The sequence below is a fragment of the Lampris incognitus genome, chromosome 14 (assembly GCF_029633865.1).
Source record: "Lampris incognitus isolate fLamInc1 chromosome 14, fLamInc1.hap2, whole genome shotgun sequence".
NCBI lineage: Eukaryota > Metazoa > Chordata > Actinopteri > Lampriformes > Lampridae > Lampris > Lampris incognitus.
This window is the reverse complement of record NC_079224.1, coordinates 14234217-14256843: the sequence shown is the minus strand read 5'-3', so window position 1 is coordinate 14256843 and position 22627 is coordinate 14234217. Positions and strand designations below refer to the sequence as shown.

Below are 22627 nucleotides of genomic sequence, written 5' to 3'. Positions count from 1 at the left end.
ATGAAGACATCCTGTCCAACAGAGAGACGGCTGGCAAAAGAGGAGAACACCGCCATAGCTTCCATTATGAGCGTGGCATTGTGACGGATTTTTTACATGTTTTTAAAAAAAAATGTTTTATTAAGGTTGTGAACAGTGACAGTGGTTCAGGAGGTAGAGCCGGTCTTCTGGTAACTGGGGGGTTGCCGGTTCAATTCTCAGCTCCTCCAGGCAAAAGTGTCCTTGAGCAAGACATCTAACCCCTAACTGCTCCTGATGAGCTGGTGATTGATTACCTTGCATGGTGGACACTGCCGTGTGTGTGAGGCATTCATTGATTGTAAGGCACTTGGAGCGGCTGTTGTAGCTAGAAAAGCGCTTCATGAATAAAATCAAAATTAAACAACTATAAATTAATGGTGATTTTAATATTCATGTTTGTTGTCTTCCTCTTTCCCTCACCTCACAATTTTTAGATCTTATAGACTATTTTAACTTCATTCACCTGTTAAAGGGGCCACACATTCCGTAGGTCACACTTTAGACCTTGCACTCTCATTTGGTCTCTCTCTGGAGTGTCTTAATCTGGTGGATATGCTTGTAACTGACCATAAAGTCGTTGTTTTTAAAGTTCCCCTACAGCTCACCGTTCCTAGTCTCCACCCTACAACACGCTCTCGCATTCTCAACGCTGGTTCATCAGTTAAATTCTGTGATGCTTCTAATTCATCATCCTTTAATTCCACTATATCCCCTCTCAACCCAGATGCACTGTTAAATTCATTCAGTGATCAGTGCCTATCCATCCTCAACCAAATTGCACTGTTTAAAACTAGGAAACAAAAGGTCAAATAACCTCCCCTGGCTGGACGATCACACTCGTGCCCTTAAGACTCTGTAGAAAATCTGAACAACAATGGAAGGTTGGCAAGTCCAAAATAACACATAAAGCCCTTAAAAACCCGAAGCTAATTTACCAGAAAGCAGTTAAGAATGTGAGATCAGCTTACTTCTCGGAACTGATATCCAGAAATAACCACAATCCTAAAGTTGTCTTTGGGGTAATTGATTTTGTTGTTAATGGTCCCTCCCCTTCTTTTTTCTGAATCTGGTGTAGAGCTGACGGAAAAAATTCTCACTCATTTTGCAAATAAGGTGGAGAATATCAGGTCCCAAATCTACAAATCTAGCCTGACCCTTGCATTCTTTCCATTCCCCGTGTTAATTCTGCCTCTTTTACCCAGTTTCAACCCATTACAATTCCAGTGTTAGAGAGCACAGTCTCCCCTATGAACGCCTCCTCTTGCATATTAGACATCATTCCCACTAAGCTGCTCAAGGAGGTATTTTCCACTGTTAGCCCTATTATTCTACAAATTCGTAATAATTCTCTGGCCTCTGGTCTTTTCCAGATAGTTTTAAGTATGCCATTGTTCACCCGTTGCTAAAGAAACCTGATTTGCATCCCCTGACCTTAAGTAACTACAGACCAATCTCCAAATTGTCTTTTTTTTATCTAAGGTTCTGGATGAAGTAATTTAATCTCAACTGATATCTTTTATGAATATTAATATCAATTCATAGTACCGAGAAAGCTCTTGTTAAGGTTACTATTGACCTACTGCTGACTGCAGACAGAGGTGCCCGCTTGATTTTAGTTCTTTAACACTTAAGTGCTGCCTTTGACAGTCGATCACAGTATCCTCTTACATCGCTTGGAGACTTGGGTAAACTCCAAGGGCTCGGCGCTGAGTTTATTACACTCATACCTCTCCAACAGAACTTTCTCTGTACTTCTGCCTCTACTTCCTCGCTGTCTCAGTTAAATCAAGTCAGGTTTATTTGTATAGCCCAACATCACAAATTACAAATTTGCCTCAGGGGGCTTTACAGCAACACAACATCCTGTCCTTAGTCCCTTGCATCTGATAAGGAACAAGAAGAAACCTCAGGGAGAACAACAGAAGAGGGATCTCTCTCCCAAGATGTCTGTCTTGGGAGAGAGATTGTCTGCGGCACGGTGGCCCCGTGGTTAGCGCTGTCACCTCACAGCAAGAAGATCCTGGGTTCGAACCCTGGGGTTGTCCAACCTTGGGGGTCCTCCCAGGTTGTCCTCTGTGTGCAGTTTGCATGTTCTCCCCGTGACTGCAGTGGGTTTTCTCCAGGTGTTCCGGTTTCCCCCACCATCAAAAAGGCATGCATGTTAGGGTTAATACTCCTGTCTGTGCCCCTGACCGAGGCATGGCAAGACGATCTGGAGTTGGTCCCCAGGCGCTGCACGGTGTCTGCCCACTGCTCCTAGCTACACAGCTAGAATGGGTTAAATGCAAAGCATAATTTTCTCACAGGGATCAATCATAAAACACGTGCAATGGATGTTGTGTTTACACAATTTACAGAATACAACATTGAAAGAGGATAACAGAATTATAATGGAATTATGAAATATATTAAGAATATGATGAGGAGGATGCCAAGCAGCGTCTAGACACCACCAGAACAGCCTAGGACCTGAGCCATGCCACATGCATCACCATATAAAAAGAAAGAAATAAATAAATATATGTATGTATATATATATATATATATATATATGTGTGTGTGTGTGTGTGTGTGTGTGTGTGTGTGTGTATACACATAATAACCACATCTTAGTGAGAGAAGGATATAAAATTAAAACAGGATAACAAAATTGTATGGATTTATAAAAAGAAAACGTGATGAGGGGGATGCCAATCAGTATCCAGGTGAGTCGTGGTGTCCCTCAAGGCTCAGTTAATAGCCCCCTTCTGTTTTCTATATATATATGCTGGATCTTGGCCAGGTTATTCAAAATCATGATGTGTTTTATAATTTTTATGCTGACAACACTCAGTTATACATACCATTAAAACACACAGATCCTAGCAGTCTAGCAAATCTCACAACTTGCCTCTCTGACATTAAATCCTGGATGTCCCAACATTTTCTTAAATTTAATGATGATGAGTCTGAGTTCATTCTGTTCAGTCCCCCAAATTCCATCAGCCCTTTTGGTACTAATCTTGGTGGTCTGTCAAATAGTCTTAAGCAGGCTGCTAGGAATCTAGGGGTCATGTTCGATACGAGCATCTGTTTTGATAATCAGGTAAAAACAAAAAGAGTTCAGTCTTGTTTCTTCTAGTTCAAGATAATCTCTAAAATTAGGTCATATTTATCAATTGCTGATCTACAAAAAGTTGTACATGCTTTTATCTATTCTCGCCCTGATTATTGCAATGCACTTTACTTGGGTATCAGCCATAGCTCCCTCCATTGTCTCCAGTTGTTAAAAAAAGGCCCTACTCAATTTATTACTGGGACAAAGAGGCATGATCACATCACCCCTCTGCTTGCCTCCCTACACTGGCTCCCTGTTAGAGTTCGGATCGATTTAAAAATTTTATTGCTCAGTTTTAAGACCTTAAATGATCTTGCTCCTAAATACATCTCTAATTTATTAACCTGGTATGCACCCTCTCGACCATTAAGGTCCACAGATGAAGCTCTGCTGGTTATTCCCAGGTCACAAGAAGAGTAGCTGTTGCCTTGGGTAACAGCTAATGGGGATCTAAATAAACATAAACATAAACATAAACAAAGGGTGATGGGGCCTTTACTGTTAGAGCCCCCCACACTATGGAACTATAAATACTGCCTACTGAACTCAGACACACTAAGTCTCGGGCTTCTTTTAAATTTCTTCTTAAAACTTTTCTCTCCATGAAAGCTTTTGGGAATGTTTTTTTAATTATTTATTTATACTGTTTTATCTTTATTCCTATTTATTTGGTCTTATTCATTTATTGTCTTTACCTACTCTGTGCTCATGTCCTTTTGTCTTATTCTCATTTATGCCTTGTCTGGTTTTATTACTTTTATAAAGCACTTTGTAACACTGTTAAGAATAGGGCTATATAAATGTGAAGTTCATTGTTATTATAAATAGCTATTCCTTTAAAACACGTGTCGAGACAGAGTACTGAGACTAGAGGAAAAATAGAATATAATATTCTTTATTAGTCATTTTGTACATACATACAAATGAAATTTACTTTCTGCATTTAACCCATCCTAGCTGTGTCGCTAGGAGCAGTGGGAAGCCACCGTGAAGCACCCGGGGACCAACTCCAGTTATCTCTTCCTATTGCCTTGGTCAGGGACACAGACAGGAGTAAGTAACCCTAACATGCATGCATGTCTTCTTTTGATAGTGGGAAGAAACCGGAGTCCCCGGAGAAAACCCACACAGGTACGGGGAGAACATGCAAACTTCACACAGAAAGGATCTAGGACGGCCTGGGGTTCGAACCCAGGACCTTCTTGCTGTGAGGCAACAGCGCTAACCACTGGGCCACCGTGCCAGTGTACATTTGTGATTTACTTAGCATAAATATATAATCTATTTATTTAGAGAAAACTTTGGAAAACATGAAAAAGATGAGCTCTGTTGAAAAATCAAACCGTGGTGCATATTGTGCATATATAGTTATAAGAACAGGCTCGTCATATATTTTACATATTAAATCATATGGGGACGATGGGCTACAAAGTGTAGGGTCTGTAGTTAAAGAAAAATGAATGTGAATGTAAAATGAATGAATGTAAAACAAATACATCATTGTCTGCTTATCTGCATGAGACGGCCCAGTTGAGAATCAGAAAGACCGTATGGGCACATTGGTTGAGAAGAACAATTTATTTATAAAAACTGATGCATTTCAGCACGTGGCCTTTGTCGGCATATTAAAAGACAACCGACGGGAATATTTCAATTAAAACACAACAGCCAATCCCATTCAAAAGACAGTTACCTGTGGCTGACCAGTTCAAACAACAGTTCAGCTTTTTAATGAAGTCAGACATGGGTGTTTTGGTTTTTTTGGGGGGGGGGGGATAAAACCTATGTAATATGTCAAGCAGGATTTTACATACATTATTTTAATACACTGAAAATTCCTAATAAAATACTATTATATACTATATACAACAACAAAAAGTATTAAAACTTCACTAAAGTCCGAACAACTGAAATACTGCTCTGATGAGTAAATGATCATAGAATTCAAAAACGTCCTTGAGATCACCAATAATATAAAGTCATTACAAAACTTTAAACCAAGGCCAAAAAAATAAAGAGAATGGAGATTTGAATAACAGACAGCTACTAGTAACTGTGGGCTGTTTTTCCTTTGACTGGTGTGCTGAATAATGCAGAGTAGTAATGACGTCTCCAAAGCAAAGATGATTTTATTTGCAAAGATGTCGAAAGAAAGAGTTGCCACCATCAAAGAACCTAAGTAGATTTTAAAAGGCTGCATAGAAACATATGACCTTACTATCCATCCATCCATCCATCCATCCACCCATCCATTATCCAGATCGCTTATCCTGCTCTCATGGTCAAGGGGGATGCTGGAGCTTATCCCAGCAGTCATTGGGCAGCAGGTGGGGAGACACCCTGGACAGGCCGCCAGGCCATCACAGGGTCGACACACACAAGCACACCTAGGGACAATTTAGTACAGCTGATTCACCTGACCTACATGTCTTTGGACTGTGGGAGGACACTGGAGCACCCAGAGAAAACCCATGTACGGGGAGAACATGCAAACTCCACACAGAGGACGGACCTTGCTGTGAGGCGACTGCGCTAACCCCTGTGCCACCGTGCCACTTATGACCTTACGAACTAGGGCAGGGGTGGGCAATCTTATCCAGAAAGGGCCAGAGTGGGTGAAGGTTTTTGTTCCAACCAAGCATCACACACCTGTGTCTTCTAATCAAGTACCTCCGCAAACACTACTGGTTGATTAGTGGGATCAGGCATGTAACTGCTTGGTTGGAACAAAAACCTTCACCCACACTGGCCCTTTCTGGATAAGATTGCCTACCCCTGAACTAGGGGCAATACACATTGCAGGGTTAGAGCCATACTAATATTTATTGTTCATAGTGGAGAAAGAAACAGGTTTTTGATGTTTGACAAAACCAGGAGAAGGGTTCATCATTATAGGTGCATCTTCTCAGTTGATGACGACAGTGGGGATGATGATGGGGATGACGGTGAGGATGATGGTGGGGGCAATGACCATGACCATGACGAAGGCTCGTCTGTGGCAGCCTCATTCAAACCTTGTTTGAAGAGGCTTCCATGAACCTTGAGGTGATGCAACCTGCAGAGAGGTGTCAACAAATGATATGTAAAAGGAGAGCTGTATTCAGTTTGGACTCAGCTCTAACTGAGGTACTGCAAAAACAAAGAATTTAAAAAACATTTTTTTTTTAAATCTGGAACCTGCCCTCACCTCTGACGCCGTCGACTGTTTTGAGCCTCTTTGGATTTCACAAACATCACCGCATCGCCTCCTTGAACCAGATGGGCCAATTTTGAGTCTTTAGCTCTGAAAACTAACCTTCAGCAGGAAAACAAAAAAGCACGTGATCAGGAGAAAAAAAATTAAGTTGCTCATTAAAAACAAATTAAGCCCTCCGTTGAATCCTCCAGGAGAGGAACTCACTTGGCTTGTGTCTCCCCGGCTTTGATGCGAATCCTGCGGATCATGAAGTCATTGGTGCTGAGAAAAGAGAAGAAGGAGTCGCTCTCCCACGTGATTTTAACCCTCAGCAGCTCCCCAACATCTACGTCAGCGGTGAGCAGGAAGGACACGGTGGTGTTGGTGTTCAGGCTGGCTCTAGGTGGGTAGTTGCAGTGTAAAATAGCATGTCAGTTGTGAAAAAAGCTACACCCTGGTGGCTTAAATGAAGAAATAGATATGACGTGTTTTCTGTGACTGCCTTTTTATACTGGTGTGTCCCATTCTCAGTGTAAAAGCCAATATTTTTATAATGTATATCAAGTATGTGTATGAGAATGTGTTGGTGCTACAGACTTATGTTATCCTAATGTGTTTTGTAATGACCTGATCTGCTGGGAAATGGCTTCATGGGTGCTCAGTCAAGCCCTAGCTCACTGATTAGGGGCTCCTGTACAGTAACCCACATACAGGGTGACCCATCATGCATTGCTCTTTTTGCACTGGGGAGAGTCGCACATGGACTGAAAGATTTGCAATTTTGCACTCTATGCACATTTTTTCCCCTGTCTGTACAGCCCTGCATTGTAACCAATAGAAATATTTCAAATCCAGACTCCGCTCTGAATTCCTTTTCTGTTCTCCATGTGCAGATTCTAACTTGCCGCATTAGAACTTCTTCCATGACTACTGCACCAGAGAAGAAGACAAAGGGCAGGTTTTTTTTTTTAAGGTGCAGCTCAACCCTTGTTTACCACAGTTGTGAAAAAACGGAACAGATAAATCAACTCAGACATATTTAAAGTTTAAATCCAGCAGCTCATGGACAACGCAGCTGTCTATCCCACTGCTGCCAGACACCCTTCGCAAGTTATCGTAACCATATGAAGTATTTGACTTGACAGGATGATCAAATAACATTGAAGTGATGTAAAAGTGAGACGTCGGACTAACTAGATGCAGCCGAGAAGTACCTTAAACTGACATGACTGGTTGAAAGAATAATACATTTTCATGAAATGCTAAGAGGAGAATATATGACCGACACAGACAGGAGAGATGAAGAGGAGATTCTCACAGAGTGACAGGGATGTCCTCCTTCTCCCCCTGGGTCCCGTAGAGGGACACAAGGATGGGCTGGTGAGAGAGGCTCAGGGTCTGCTGGCTGAAGAAATGGGCCTTAATCTGGTAGTGAAAAACTGAGGAAAGACAACAATTTCCTTTAGCGCATCCGTCAAAGACATCTCAAAAATGTTGCCCCCACCAACCATATCTACTGTTGCATCCAACGATATGCTATGCTGCCTCCATGGGCATGATGACTATGGGCTGGCTGTCTATTTGCACAGAAATGTGTAGAGTCTACTTTGGCAATAGTCTGTTTAATACTTTCCCCATAACTTCATGTCATCCTAATGTTCATGTTGAGTCTGTCTGCAGAACTATTCATTTTCCCCCCCAGTTGTATCCGGCCAATTACCCCGCTCCTCTGAGCCGTCCCGGTCGCTGCTCTACCCCCTCTGCCGATCCGGGGAGGGCTGCAGACTACCACATGCCTCCTCTGATACATGTGGAGTCGCCAGCCGTTTCTTTGCACCTGACAGTGAGGAGTTTCGCCAGGGGCACGTAGGGTGTGGGAGGATCACGCTATTCCCCCCCAGTTCCCCCTCAACCCCAAACAGGCACCCCGACCAACCAGAGGAGGCACTAGGGCAGCGACCAGGACACATACCCACATCCGGCTTCCCACCCGCAGACACAGCCAGTTGTGTCTGTAGGGACGCCTGACCCAAGCCGGAGGCAACACGGGGATTCGAACCTGTGATCCCCGTGTTGGTAGGCAACGGAATAGACCGCCGTGCTACCCGGACGCCCCGATCCATCCATTTTGAGAAATTCCCCCACACAGGCAGACACACTCAGATTAAAATAAATACAGCACAACATCCCAATAATGATCAAATACATTTCTCTTTTTTATCAGCATGACAGACAGCATGCAATTCAAACTGACCAGGTCAGCAATTTACCTTTGAAGGGCATCCTCTCCGTGGTCTTGAGGTACATCTTGGCACTTTTGGCGGTGCGGACCTTTTTAACGCCGTAGCCTAAATGGTTGCAGCGGTTCTTGCGGCAGCTCAGGCACAGGCCTCTGTTGAAGGCGCCTTTGGAGCTGCAGCGGTAGGCCGTGCCCTGCTGCTCATGGTTCACCAGCGAGTCGATGAACAGATGCACAGAGCGCTCGTGGGCACACTTCACAATCTGATCCACATCTGCGAGCAACAGCACAAACGCAGCTATAAACAATGTTTTAGAAACCGAGGCAAGAAAACTAGTGGTTAAAACGTACATTTTCAGTCATTCGGAGATTGGCGGATTACTTATTGCCGCAAATACGCCAGTGATAGAAAGTGATCAACAGGACATTTGTTTGCATGTGAATCTTCAGAGGTGCAACTTTGATGATTTCATGATTGCAAATCTTGACATCACATAAGGCTTTGCTGACACCTGCTGGGACTCCGTCAAAATTATGTGATGGCTGCCATGTTATGAGGATTCAACAGTGGTTGAAAATAGTACACAAAGACCAATGTTTATTTTGGAAGGTGTACTTCACTATTTTTTTTGGGGGGGGCGGGGTTTTCTGCCCCTTTTCTCCCCAGTTGTATCCGGCCAATTACTCCGCTCTTTCGAGCCGTCCCAGTCGCTGCTCCACCCCCTCTGCCGATCCGGGGAGGGCTGCAGACTACCACACGCCTCCTACCATACAAGTGGCGCCACCAGCCGCTTCTATTCACCTGACAGTGAGGAGTTTCACCATGGGGATTTAGCACGTGAGAGGATCACGCTATTCCTCCCAGTTCCCCTTCCCCCCCGAACAGGCACCCCGACTGGCGGGAGGAGGCGTTAGCGCAGCGACCAGGACACATACCCACATCCGGCTCCCTACCCTCAGACATGGCCAATTGTGTCTGTAGGGACGCCCACCCTGCTTCACTATTTCTGTCTGGGATGCTTAATACTGCCTCCAAACAAATGCCCTGATCATTGCTGCTGTGTTTCAGCTGTGACGTTTGCAGCCCTACTTCGGGCCTTGTCCTGTTTGTGTTATTGACCGGACAAGTGAACACATATGACATACTGTTAATGCCAAACGCAGCCACCATCTTCATGGCATACTGAAGGGTACAACCGGGCTGTTCGGTGCCTCCGTTGGGGTAGATGTCAACATGGCCAACAGGTCTTTGGATGCCTATGCTTAAGTCTGGGCTTCCTTTAGTGTTGGTGTGTAGGACATCCACAAAGCTAGCATCGTCAGGGGACAGGCGGCTCAGCTCGCTGGCATACTCAAAGAGAGGACCAGCTGGATCCAAGCCTGGAGGGAATGTAAGACGGACAAAAAGCAACAAGGGTTAAGGAGATTTTATGACTGCGGCTGCAGATTAGTGGTGTGAAAAACACACTAGCAACTGATGGGGTGGCTAATCCCTACCCAATTTCCCCTCGGGGATGAATAAAGTATTCTGATTCTGATTATTCTGATTCTGATTAATCACTGGGCTAAAACGATCTTCCTGTGGGTTTTTATGTAACAGAGAGTGCAATCATACCTGTTATTCTGCTGACTTTATTATTGGCGAGATTCCCTGCAACCCCTGCCACGTGGGCCCCCAGGCTGTATCCCAGTAGATGAAGTTTGGACAGGTCATAATTCAGGTCGGTCTGCGGGTAACAATCGAAACGGGAATCACATTCTTCACACAGTGACTGGTACAATCAAAAGATATTTTTCTGTCTTGGTGACAGTGGGGTGGAGACAGAGCAAGTTCCTGCACAGATTTCTAGAACATACTGACACAGATGATGCAGTCAACATACAGATTGCAATGGGGCAGTTCAAGTCATAAAGCAGATAGCAAACAGCCTATTCTGTACCCATCTAAATTACACATTATGACACAGTGAGTGTCCATTACCACAGCCTATTGACCCATGGATTACATAGGTATATTCAGGCATTACACTTTTGGCAAACTGACCAGGGGATTAAATAGCGTTTCTAACTTTTTGGGTCATAGACGCTCACCTCTAACCAGTTGATCAGTTTTGCAACATCTTGGCCGGCCAACTTGGTGTTCTCTGCTGAGTAGGGATAGTGATGTTGGACGCGATCAAGCCAGTCCACCACTATCACGTTGGCACCAGGCTCCCTCTCAAACAGGGCAGCGACGAGCCTATGAACCCAGCTGTCAAGAAATCCTGCCACCTGGAACACAAGACAAGACAACGACTCTAGAGACTGTAAATATGAATAGTCTCCCGAGGGGAAAGTTAAGGGACCGCCTTGTTGAGGATGCATTTAGTGAACGAAATCATTAAAAGGAAGTCAGATAAATAGGCTTCTGAACTCTAGGCAGTAGACAGTCTGTTGATCGAAAGTTTTTCTGTCGAGTTTTTCTGTCGAGCATGAATAATAGGGAGGGAAACTGATAATGTAAAATGGCTTGGATCCATTGGGATACTTCGATATGATTTGACAAGGCCTTAATTGATTATGATTATCTTGTGCAGTTATGGGCAAAATGAAAGTTTTGCAACGATTTTTGATATATTGTTTTTTTGATATATTGTAAGTTTTGATATCTTGTTTTAACATTTTGTCATTCATTCATTGTTGTATCCTCAAAAGCCTATAATTCCAATAATTATGCTGGCACGGATTTGTAACCAATTTTTGAAAATGATCAATGGAGACATTAATGACGCGTTTCCTCCGCGACCACTAGAGGGCGCCGTGTTTTTGACTACCCCCCCGCCCCCTTACCGGTACCCTTTTCCCCAATTTCTACAGACCGAGATATTACATGAAGGCAGCGAATGGCCCCGCTTACCGCCCAGCCATGAATGACAGCAAATGTCTTTGCTGTGGTGCTGAATCCGCATTGGGAGGCTGTCTCCCTCCTTCCAGGCAGGAGGTAGCACACATCCTCCTCCGGCTCCTCGGTACTGCGCACTGAGAACCTGGTTTCAATGTCACTGAAGTCAATCAAATCTGTATTACAGTGATACATTTAAAATATATATCATTGAGATATTGGGTAGAAGCATGAAAATTAAGACTTAACATCACATGGGACGTGTGAGGAAATAAAGTCCCACTGATATTGTTCAATTTCAGGAGATGAGCACAGCCTGGCTCAAGTCCATTCACCCATTTCAGCCATTTGAATGAGTCGATGGGAAACTTACTGAGAGGCGTCGCGTCGGTGTTGGACAGAGGCTCACATGATTTTAAAATCGTAATCCCAAATACGAACAACCAGGTAACCGCCTGTCCCTGCATAGTAAAAGTAGAACAGCTTGTGATTTAGAGGATGTTCCAAGTGAGGAGGGAAATTGTTGGTGACTCCAGTCTAGCCGAAAAACATTACCATCAGAGCGGCTTTTTGCGCGCGAGCTGTCCACGTGAGTTAGGGTATGGAGGACGACGGCTCCTCGGTCCTATACTTATATAGTGAACCTGCCGGACGCCGGTGTAAACCACGTTTTATTGGTCTGAAGTATAAACGAGGAGGGGCTCTGCGACCCTCCCAAATGTGGCTGTCAACGCCCACCACAGCGCCCCGCACATAACGTTTGTAATCATCATTAGAAGAAGAAGGGAAAAAAAGCAAGGCAGGATCCTTTAAATGAGGTATTTGATATTTTTGACAGCATAAGAACTATTTTCATTCTTAGGCGTTTCTTTCCAGTGTATAACTATTGATGAAGATGATAAGATGAAGCTCTTTCTTTCATTCCACGACCCGGGGAAAATATCAGACGCGCCTTCATCTCTTTCTGCAGGTGTCAAACTGTCAATCATCCACATGTCCCGCCCTCGGCTTGTTCAGAATGCTGCTGTCAGACTTCTGACTGGGCCATGAATATAGATAGGGACCACGTCACTCCCTTGTTGGCCTCTCTCCGCCGGCTCCCAGTTAGTCTTAGAAACGATTTTAAAGTTTCCTTGTCTGTTTTTAAAGCACTGCGTGGGCTGGCTCCTTCCTGCAGTTCTGATCTCAGTTTGTCCTCATTTCACCTTCAGGTCAATGAGATCGCCAAACGCCCCTGTCTGTTCTAAGGTCTCGGTTAAAGATGAAAGAGTGATCATGCTTTTGCCATTGTTGCCCTGTATGGGGCGCCAACAGACCCTTTTTCGGAGGCGGAATACCTTTTATGCTAAGAAATGCACAAATTCATCATGAAACCATAAAACACTGTAACGCCTTTAAAACACAAACACGTTAGCGTTGTGCCCACGAAACAGAAACCAGACGGGTAGTTCCTGTCCTTCGCCGAATTGACCGCTGTGCTTTTCATTTTGTGGCCCAAAGGCTGAATGCACTTCAGCACTATGTGGACAAAAACAAAACAAAACAAAACAAAACAACACTCATGTTGTAGACAAAGTAATTCTGTCTGTTGTGACTGTCTGTCTGACAAAGAATATTACCAGGTACATCAGGTGTCTGGCAGTTGGATTCATCTGTCCGTTTGATTAACCACTTCCGCTACATCCGGTTATTGCATTATGGGTAGTGTAGTAACATTACACTGTCCACGTAATAGATTTCCTAGGCCAGCATTTATGCTTTTGTGGCATGAAATACAGAATGCGCTATGCTGTCATCATTCCGTGCCATCCAATGTTCATTTTGTCCACTTAACTGTTTTACTGTTGTAACGTGCACGGATAAGTAGACCCGTTAGGCTAACGGGTCGGACCCTTTCCCTCAGTGCGGGTGTAACCAGGTTAAAATTAATGTTTTTATTTTATTTTGTTTGAGTATGAAATATCACCAAATCCTGTCTGTGTGCTGTTATTTGTGTTTACTACATTTTATTTTATGTCATTATTTACTTTTATGTATGTTTTATAGCAACCGTCATATACTTGTACTGTCGCTTTAAGAGAGAGGTCTTGTGGGTACACGGAAGAGGGAACGCGGTAGAGGCCATTTTTGTTTTGTGGGAGGAGTCTCAAGCAGCGATCGAGCCGAGCCACGCGTGTTTCTTACCGTAGCACAGTTTTGCTGGTTGAGGAGAACGTAACCTTGAGTATCCCTGTAAGAAGATACTGCAAGCTGTGGGATAAAATACTTGTTTATCCTTTCTTACATCGGAGTCCCGTGGACGGTTTCTCCTTCTAACGCACACGAGTGAAGTCCGGGCAGTGGTTGAACTTCGACCCCCACGTCCGTAAGAAACACCGCTCCCGCTGGAGGACTGGACGTTTGTCGAAGGGTTTGAAACCAAAATAAATGGCAAGGTGGGCCAAATAGAGTCCTGTGTGTCCCCCCTCCTTCCTTGATCATGATGATGATGAGAGACTGAGGGCCCCCCACAACACCTTGGGCCCCACCCAACTAGAACACAACGCAGAGCTACTGATGAGAGTGACGGGCGTGCAGCTGGCTGAACAGCATAGAACAGCATAGGACTGCCCCCGTTACACAGGAGATACGGGTTCGCGGCCCGGCAGTGGCGGCGGTTCCCGGGCTGCCCCCCTAATTCGCTACTACTGAAAGTATTGTAGCGAATTCGGGGGACAACGCAACCACAGGAACTGCCGCGGCCGGGAAGCGAACCCGTATCGCCCGCACCGCAGGAGACATCGCTAACCGCTAGATTAAAGGGCCAGACCCGCCAGTCAGCGGCCAGCGTGTCTTCTTATCCATGCACGTTACAGTATGATGTGCACGAAGTGTACTGGCGGCTTGTCCAGGATATCTCCCCGCTGCCGCCCAGTGGCTGCTGGGATAGGTCTCAGCATCCCCGCGAGCAGGATAAGCAGCTTGGGTAATGGATGGATGGATGGATGTTCTGGGACTCCACAGTTACAGAAGGCATTCTGTGTACGAAATCCTTGGCGCGTAACAGACCCTTTTTCGTAGACAGGATGCCTTTTGGTTCAGCATTTGCTTTGGTGTACGGAATTATTCATGTGCGAGTTCATGACACATAATTCCTTCCACAAATGAACATAACCGATTGTGTCCTTCGCAAAACACTGATGCCTACGAAAGATCAAGCAGCCTTTGCTTTCGTGCACAGAATGCCTAGTTGCCAAGCACAAAATGCCTACTTATTATTGTAAACTACTAATAAGACACGTTAGCCCCTTGCTAACAGGTCTGATCCTTTAGCCGAGCGGTTAGTGACGTCGCCTTGTGGTGCAGTACACTCCGTATCGAATCCCGCACCGGGCTAAAAATAGCCGGTTACGTTAGCTAGACGTTTTGTGTTATTAGATAGGCATTTTAGCTACTAGCTGTTATTTGCTAGGCATTTTAGTTATTAGCTAGGCATTTTAGCTAGGCATTTCACTACCGTTAGCATACCGTTACATTATACGTTATTGTGGTAAAGCGGGTTATCTACTCGTGGGCAGTAGAGGGTCTGTGAAGGCAGATGCTGGGGTAGAGAAGAAGACGCGGAGCAGCATATCAGGAAAATAAGAAGCAAAGTGAAGTTGTTCACGAGTGGTATGTTATGCAAAAGTAAAGTACCCAAAACCCTGACCACCTTAGTCAACTTACTATAGTTATACATTAGTAACGTTAGCATAATGTTAGGCAAAGGGGGTGGAGCAGCGACCGGGACGGCTCGGAAGAGTGGCCGTATACAATTTGGGGAGAAAAAAAAGGGGGGGGGGTAACGTTAGCATACCGGCTAACGTTAAAGACATGCTCAGGTGGTCTACAACAGCGGCATCTCGTGGTTGATCATCATAAGGGTACCTTCATTAGCAAGATTAGCGACAAAATTTACTTCTAGCACAGCTACATTTAGGCGGTTTATAGTGGCCATTCTGAATAGTTGTCAGGGAAATAGCTTGTGCAGTCCTCTTGAAGATAAGGATAACATTTTAAAGTGTTTGCTATGCCAGGGGATGGTCAGGTTAATATTCAGGGGAAAAAAAACAACCTCATCATTGATTTTAAGAAAGCAAGTCCTGCATCAATTAAAAATCTTTCATTTTGATCTTTAATCTTTATTCAGGGACTTAGTGGGATTTAAATTCAAGGATTTCGTCAAGTTTAACAAAGCACAAATAATGTTCAAAGCAAGAAACAGTTAACTACCAAGTAACATACAAAAAGTATTCTCAGGTAGAGAAGGAGAACATAATTTGAGAGGGAAATTAAACTTCAAGAAATGTGTTCCTACAACTGAAGAGCATGGGCATTTCAATCTGTGGGGTAAAATTGTGGAACAGTCTGAACACGGAATTCAAACAAAGTACAAACATTATGCAGTTCAAGAAGAAGTACAAAGGACTGATTATCAAGAGATATAGGGATGATGAAGCGTTGTATTAAATGTTTAAGTTTTATTTATCTCTAACCATTTCTTATTACTTTTTTTTCTTCATTTTTCTTTCTTGAAACCGAGTGGATATTTGGGTTGTACGTTGTATTGAGATCTGTTTATTCTTGGTATATGGCATTAGGATGTGTTTTCATTTTTCTCTCTTTCTCTCATGTGTTTTTGATGTGTGTGTGTTTTTTCCTCTCTCTCTCTCTTATTGTTCACAGTAGTTGAGTTTGCACTGCTCAGCACAACTTGCATTAAATTTGAACTATAGAGTACAGTGGGAATTGAGTTTGAAATGTTAGTGCACAGCTGACACTCAGCCTCTATCTCCCCGTTTGGGATCTCTTCACTATTTGAAAGTATTTCCCATCCAACATTGCACATTTGAGCATTGGTGTGGCTTCCTCTTCTGCAGATGTGGCAGATGATGGACCAGCCTGGCCAAGCTCTGATGGTTCATTGCCACTCATCCCCTGAGATGACTGACTTAAGACCTAAAGAAAAATGTATAAAGATGCCATTAAATTGATTAGGCCTACCAGTTGCAACTTAAAACCAACAGCATTCAAAAAAACACTAATATCTCACTGTGAGATATTAGTGTTGGTATATAGTGTTGGTATATATAAGTCCAGTTGCACTTGATTCAACTCCTTTGGATAGCAATGCTGCATGTGCCACATATTTGCCAAAGGTGGCCATATTTGTTTTGTGATATTTGGGCCATATTCACCATTTACCACACAGGCCACTTCAGGGTCACATCCAGATCAAATGTTGCCCAGAGCACCGCATCTTTGCCAAAAAAGGCCCACATTTGATTTGGCATATTTGGCCCATATTTTCTATTATACATGTGGGCCACTTCAGGCTCACATCCATGTTGTCAGGGCCAGAAGAAGGCCAGTAGTGCCGCATCATTGCCTGAAGTGGCCCACATCTGGATGCTGTAGCCAAGTTGAGTGAGAGAGGCTACTTGTAAACGTTAATTCGTACATTCCCCTGGATGGTACAGATGTTGCTGTTCCTCATTTGCTCCTTTTCCTCATCATCACACTCGTAAAATATGTCAAACGTAATGTTAAAAGAAAATAGTCGCCTGCCATTTTGCTCTCTCTTGCTTTCCAGGAATGAGTGGAAAGTTGATGCCGTTTCCGTGTAGCACGCGTGGAGTGATTGCTAGCGGTGAAGAGTCCGAGTTAGGTTGCTCCACGACATCCTCACTCATGCAATGCCTCTTGTCCAATCACAGATCAATAAATAGGGGGCGTCTGGGTGGCGTAGCGGTCTGTCACGTTGCCTACCAACACGGGGGATCGCTGGTTCGAATCCCCCGTGTTACCTCAGGCTTGCACTAGTGCCTCCTCTGGTCGGTCGGGGCGCCTGTTCGAGAGAGAGAGAGAGAGAGAGAGAGAGAGAGAGAGAGAGAGAGAGAGAGAGAGAGAGAGAGAGAGAGAGAGAGAGAGAGAGAAAACTGGGGGGGGGATAGTGTGATCCCCCACGCACTATGTCCCCCTGGTGAAACTCCTCACTGTCAGGTGAAAAGAAACCACATATATCGGAGGAGACGTGTGTACATGTGGTAGCCTGCAGCCCTCCCTGGATCAGCAGAAGGCATGGAGCAGCGACTGGTAAGACTCGGAAGAGTGGGGTAATCTGCCAAGTACACTTTGGGGGAGAGGGGGGGGGGGGGGTCCAAAAGAAATTAATAAATCGTACGACTGGATCTAACTGTTGTATATTGCGCAGCACTTTGGTCAACATCAGTTTTAGTTAATGTGCTCCATCAATAAGCTAGAACTGACTTTTGTACTGTTTGTACCAACTTGAAGCATGCATGGTATTGACAGCAAAGTTCACTTTGGTCCAAATGTCTTATCAGCTACCCAATGTGCTACAGACACCAAATCGGTTATTTAGGCATGCCCTTGTTTTGTTTGCCGCATTACCTAAAAAAAAAAAAACAACAATTTGAACAGTAGTATATTTTACAATCAGATCCCATCACCACCACCACATTCATATCAGACAGAAATACTGGAAGCTTGTTATGATGCAGCGGGTTCAGTCTCAAAAAGAAAAAATGGTTAAGGAGATTTAGTTCTTGCAGCATGTTGTGTCAAAATTCTTGGTATATTACATCATAACACCAAATGTCCTCTTAGGGTTAAGCTTGTTGAAAATTTCTGCGCTTTAGTCAAATCAACCAATGGTACCAAAGCTCCCGTAGCCTCCCACTCAACACCCGGTGACACTGGGTCCATAAATCAAAACTGGCCTTCATGGAAAAAAAACCTTCCAAGTTTCTGAAGGTCTCTGATATGCCACATTGTCAACTGTTAACAGCTCAGTGCATAAACGTGCAGGTGTGAGGAAAGACGTATGGCAACCCAAGTCATGTTTCTTTAAGGAACTAACTAATTCCTTAGCGGCCAGTTGGCCTGGTTAACACTGGTTTAGGACTGAGTACTTTACTAGAACATACTAAACACATAGTGCTGGTACTGAATCCCATTTACCATCCTTATTGTTCTCAAAGTGGGGCAAAGGGTCTTTCGAGGGATTTTGGGGGGTTCCTGGCAAGATGACGTTACTTCTAGTTGATTTATAGGAAACTACCCCAGTTGAAGAAAGTATAAGAAAAACATTTCTATCATTGCTTTTACTTTAAGCATATCATCTTCCCACGTGTAGACGGCTATCATTTTAGTATTAATTTATAACAAATATCCTCCCATAATAGGTTAAGGGAACAAGAATTGTATTTAATTGAGATCTATAATCTACTGTTTGTTTCAGAAATTGTGCCTTGTGATAATTAGTGGTATTTTTCCAACGCACACTTCTGCCTCGAACCATATAAATTCTCATATACCTCTCATATGTATCAGCTCCACTAGGATTACACTGCTAGATCCTCTGCAGGAAGGTACCCTTGGGGGGTGAGAGGTCATTGCAGCCACTACACAGTCCTTGGCAGGGGGTGGCCAGAGTCCAATGGCATGGAGAAACAAGACGATTGGGGCCCACTCTCTGTTGCAGCCCTCATCCACCCTCACTGCCATTGTGACCTGGAGACATCTTCCGCCCGTTCCGCCGTTGAGGTCTTTGTTCGATCACACTTCATCTGGAACGCCCCCCCCCCCTTGACCTATCCACCTTGGGGGACCCTACCAGAAGCCAAGCTCCGGATGGCATAGCTCTTGGGATCATTGATACACACAAGCTTCTCCACCACGGCAAGGTGGTGATCCAGGAGAAGAGGGTAATAGTACTGGGCACAAGTGCATGGTTATTGCTCTGGTTCTACTTTGCCCATGTTGCAGTGTGCATAAACACGGTGTTTGAGTTGTATGTCCTGCTGCTGCATGCCAAACTATAGGCTCCTTATTCAAAATGGTTTAGTAGATGAACTGCAGTCAGCAAAACCGAATGCGTTTTACAATATTAAGTCCACAGGCCTTTGAGTTGGTTGATAATGGAAGTATCATAGACTGAGGACTGTTTTTCCTCAAACAGTTTTGACCCCCCTGTTCCCTGAAAGCCAACAGTTCAACCTGTTTCCCTCCTTAAAACTGCAATCTGGTGTTTCTCCTCTAACTAGCGACCCATGAGCGCAGGACTTGCAGCAAGTACAACTCTAGGAACGTACGGGACTCTTTGTTTGGATCATCATCACGCTTCTTAATGAGACTTTGGAGGATCTGTTTACTTGAGTTGGTTTCCAGTTGGGGGGGGGGCTTTTACCCAAATAGAGAGAAAAAAAATAGATGTTACATGTTCTACACCTGATCTTGACGTTATTATGCACCACATTTGTGGATTATTCCACTAAACGTTGTAATGCTACCTCTTCAGACTTCAGCTGATCCAGTGAGGGTAGTGAAACGTACATTCCATCCCGTTACTTCATGAGGTTCCACGTAAGGATGATCAGAATGATCTCCCAATTAAAATGAAAGATCAGAGGGCTTTGACAAGCTGCAGCCTCTGCGCTGACTGAAAGCAGACAACAAGTGCGCGCGTGTGTGCGTGTGTTTGTTTTACAAACAACCCCTCGGCTCTCAGTTCACGTCAGCTCTCATCCTAACGTTACCTCTTTGGCGAAGGACCACAGAAGTCCATGAATCTGGTAGCGCCCCCTGCTGGTGTTGAGAAGGGACGACTGAGTGTTACCTGCTGGCCTGCTGCACCATTTTGAACAGATTGGTTATTTCATGTGGGCTCCACGGTTTTCTTCTTATTTTGAGTTGAACAATGAACTGTCCAGCCCTGCGATGCACTTGCGAAAGTTTTTACTCAGTCGGAAGAAAGCCCGCCAGCCTAAAACGGGTATGTAGATTAAAAGTATGTATGGTCAACAGAGAATATCATATACATTGAACATATACATCCCCAGGTTCTCCAGATGGTCCATGGCTCAGTGGGAGCCGGGCACTATGGGAATGCGAAGACCCTCCACCGCCGGCCTGACTGTCGACGAGACGTGGAGCTGCACATGCACCGCTGCGACTCCTGCAACCGGGTAGAGGACCGTTTACTGGCTGACTGACCTTAGGACCATGACTTAGACTGACGTTGCCAGTTGTGACCTTGTGGGTGGGGGGATCGTTGTGTTGTAGTTCTATTCGGTGTGCAAATAAAAGAGCACTCCCGGGGTCGTGTGATGTGTGGGACACTGGGGCTGCCATTAAAAAGAAGTCTCTGCCTCTCGCTCGCCACATTGGATATAAACCATCCATAAACCCTTTTATAAAGGTATTCTTATTTGTAAAGTGGTACCTAAAACAGATTTTATGTAGACAGTGCAATACAAACTAGGAACATCTTAACCGACCGCTGGAGAGCTACCCTCCTGCCGGCTTGTCACTCCAACCCGGATTTAACACATCTGATTCAATGAATCAAGGTCTTGGTCAGTAGGTCATTCGTAGAATCAGGTGTGTTAAGTTTGGGTTGGAGTGAAAAACAGCAGGATGGTAGCTCTCCAGGAGCAGGGTTGGATACCACTGTGCCAAATGTTGTTTTACACCATTTTCTTGCCCTTAAGCGACACTGCCCCCCCCTTTTCTCCCCAATTGTAGCCGGCCAATTACCCCACTCCTCCGAGCCGTCCCGGTCGCTGCTGCACCCCCTCTTCCGATCCGGGGAGGGCTGCAGACTACCACATGCTTCCCCCGTTACACGTGGAGTCGCCAGCCACTTCTTTTCACCTGACAGTTGGGAGTTTCGCCAGGGGGATGTAGCGTGTGGAAGGACCACGCCACCCCTCGAACAGGCGCCCTGACCGACCACAGGAGGTGCTAGTGCATTGACCAGGACACATAGCCACATCCGGCCTCCCACCAGCAGACACGGCCAATTGTGTCTGTAGGGACGCCCGACCAAGCCGGAGGTAACACGGGGATTCGAACCGGGATCCCTGTGTTGGTAGGAATAGAACGGAATAGACCGCTACGCTACCCGGACGCCCCTAAAGGACACTGTTTTACTCGCTGCCTTCAGACCTACTTTCCGCCATCTTTTTTGTGGAAGTTGAAGTTTACTTCCGTGCTTTGCCCCTTCTATCAAACAGTTACACACCAGTGGGGTATGTCAGCATTGAGGCATCACACTTCCAGACCGCATGGCGCCTCCCAATGGCCCTGAAACAGCAATACAAATGCTGAAACACACCAAACGTTTCTTACAGGCTGTCCCTGTTATAAGCCACCAACCCATACATGTATTTACATTACACACGGAGCAAAACTACACAACATTTTTTGTTTTTACCCCCGTTTTTCATGAGTTGAAGTAAATGGGCCCAGATTCTTTCTAGGTGCTCTATGAGCTTAATTTACAGGTTTTTGCGCACAGATTTGTATGCGTTTCATTTTATTGCTTCATATTTCGTCCGTTGCCAACATAATCTCCCTATCTGACAGATGTGGCATCAACATGCTGATTAAACTGCACGGTCATCACACAAGTGATCACTGTGATGGGGAGGATAAAAGGAATCTCTGAAATGTGCAGTTTTTGCTGCACAACATGCCAGAGATGCCACAAATGTTGAGAGTTTGTGCAACTGGCATGCTGATCGCAGGAATGTGGAGCAGTTGTCAGAATAGTGAATGGCCATCTCTTTGCCATAGGCCGCTGCCAGAGTCGTTTCAAAGGTTTTAACAGTACAGCCGACCGGCCTCTCAACTGTAGACCACACCAGCCCAGGACCGCTACATTCTGCTTCTGCACCTGCGGGATCATCTAAAACCAGCCACACAGATTGCTGATGAAACAGCTGGTTTGCACAACCAAGAATTTTTGATCAAACTGTCAGAAACTGTCTCAGGGAGGTTCTTCCGCATGCTCAACGTCCTTACCAGGGTCTATCCCAGAATGCTCTATGGTAGCTTAACATTCCCAAGTGGGTAAACATTCACCGGTGATGGCCCCCGGCACACTGGGGAAGGGTCTGCTTCAGAGATGAATGCCGGTTTCAGCTGTTTTGGGCAGATGGAAGGCTGTGTGTATGGTGCCATGAGGGTGAGCGGTTTGCTGATGCCAATGTTGTTGAAAGAGTGGCTCATGGAGGTGGTGGTGGTGGGGAGTTTAGTACGGGCAGGCATATCGTAGGGACAAAGAACGTGGGTGCAATTTGTTGACGAGAGATACTGGGATGAGATACGGCAACATGTTCTAATGCTCCATACTGAGTCTCTGGCAGCTGAAAATCTCCCAGTTCTTCC

General features: G+C 44.9%; 1 protein-coding gene across 2 annotated transcripts; it reads right to left on the bottom strand.

Annotated features, from left to right (window-relative positions):
* Positions 1-4068: 4068 nt before the first annotated feature.
* LOC130124279 (lipoprotein lipase) lies at positions 4069-12059 on the bottom strand. Of its 2 annotated transcripts, XM_056293739.1 has the most exons (11): positions 11969-12059; positions 11787-11874; positions 11429-11589; positions 10624-10803; positions 10148-10259; positions 9679-9912; positions 8564-8806; positions 7612-7732; positions 6519-6692; positions 6306-6413; positions 4069-6173 (listed from the first exon to the last, which is right to left on the bottom strand). In XM_056293739.1, the coding sequence occupies exons 1-11, from the start codon at positions 11969-11971 to the stop codon at positions 6008-6010; spliced, it is 1590 nt and encodes a 529-aa protein (XP_056149714.1). In that variant the 5' UTR covers positions 11972-12059; the 3' UTR covers positions 4069-6007. The 2 variants fall into 2 exon arrangements, with proteins under 2 accessions (XP_056149714.1, XP_056149713.1); XM_056293738.1 differs by having other exon boundaries at positions 11787-12004.
* Positions 12060-22627: the final 10568 nt, after the last annotated feature.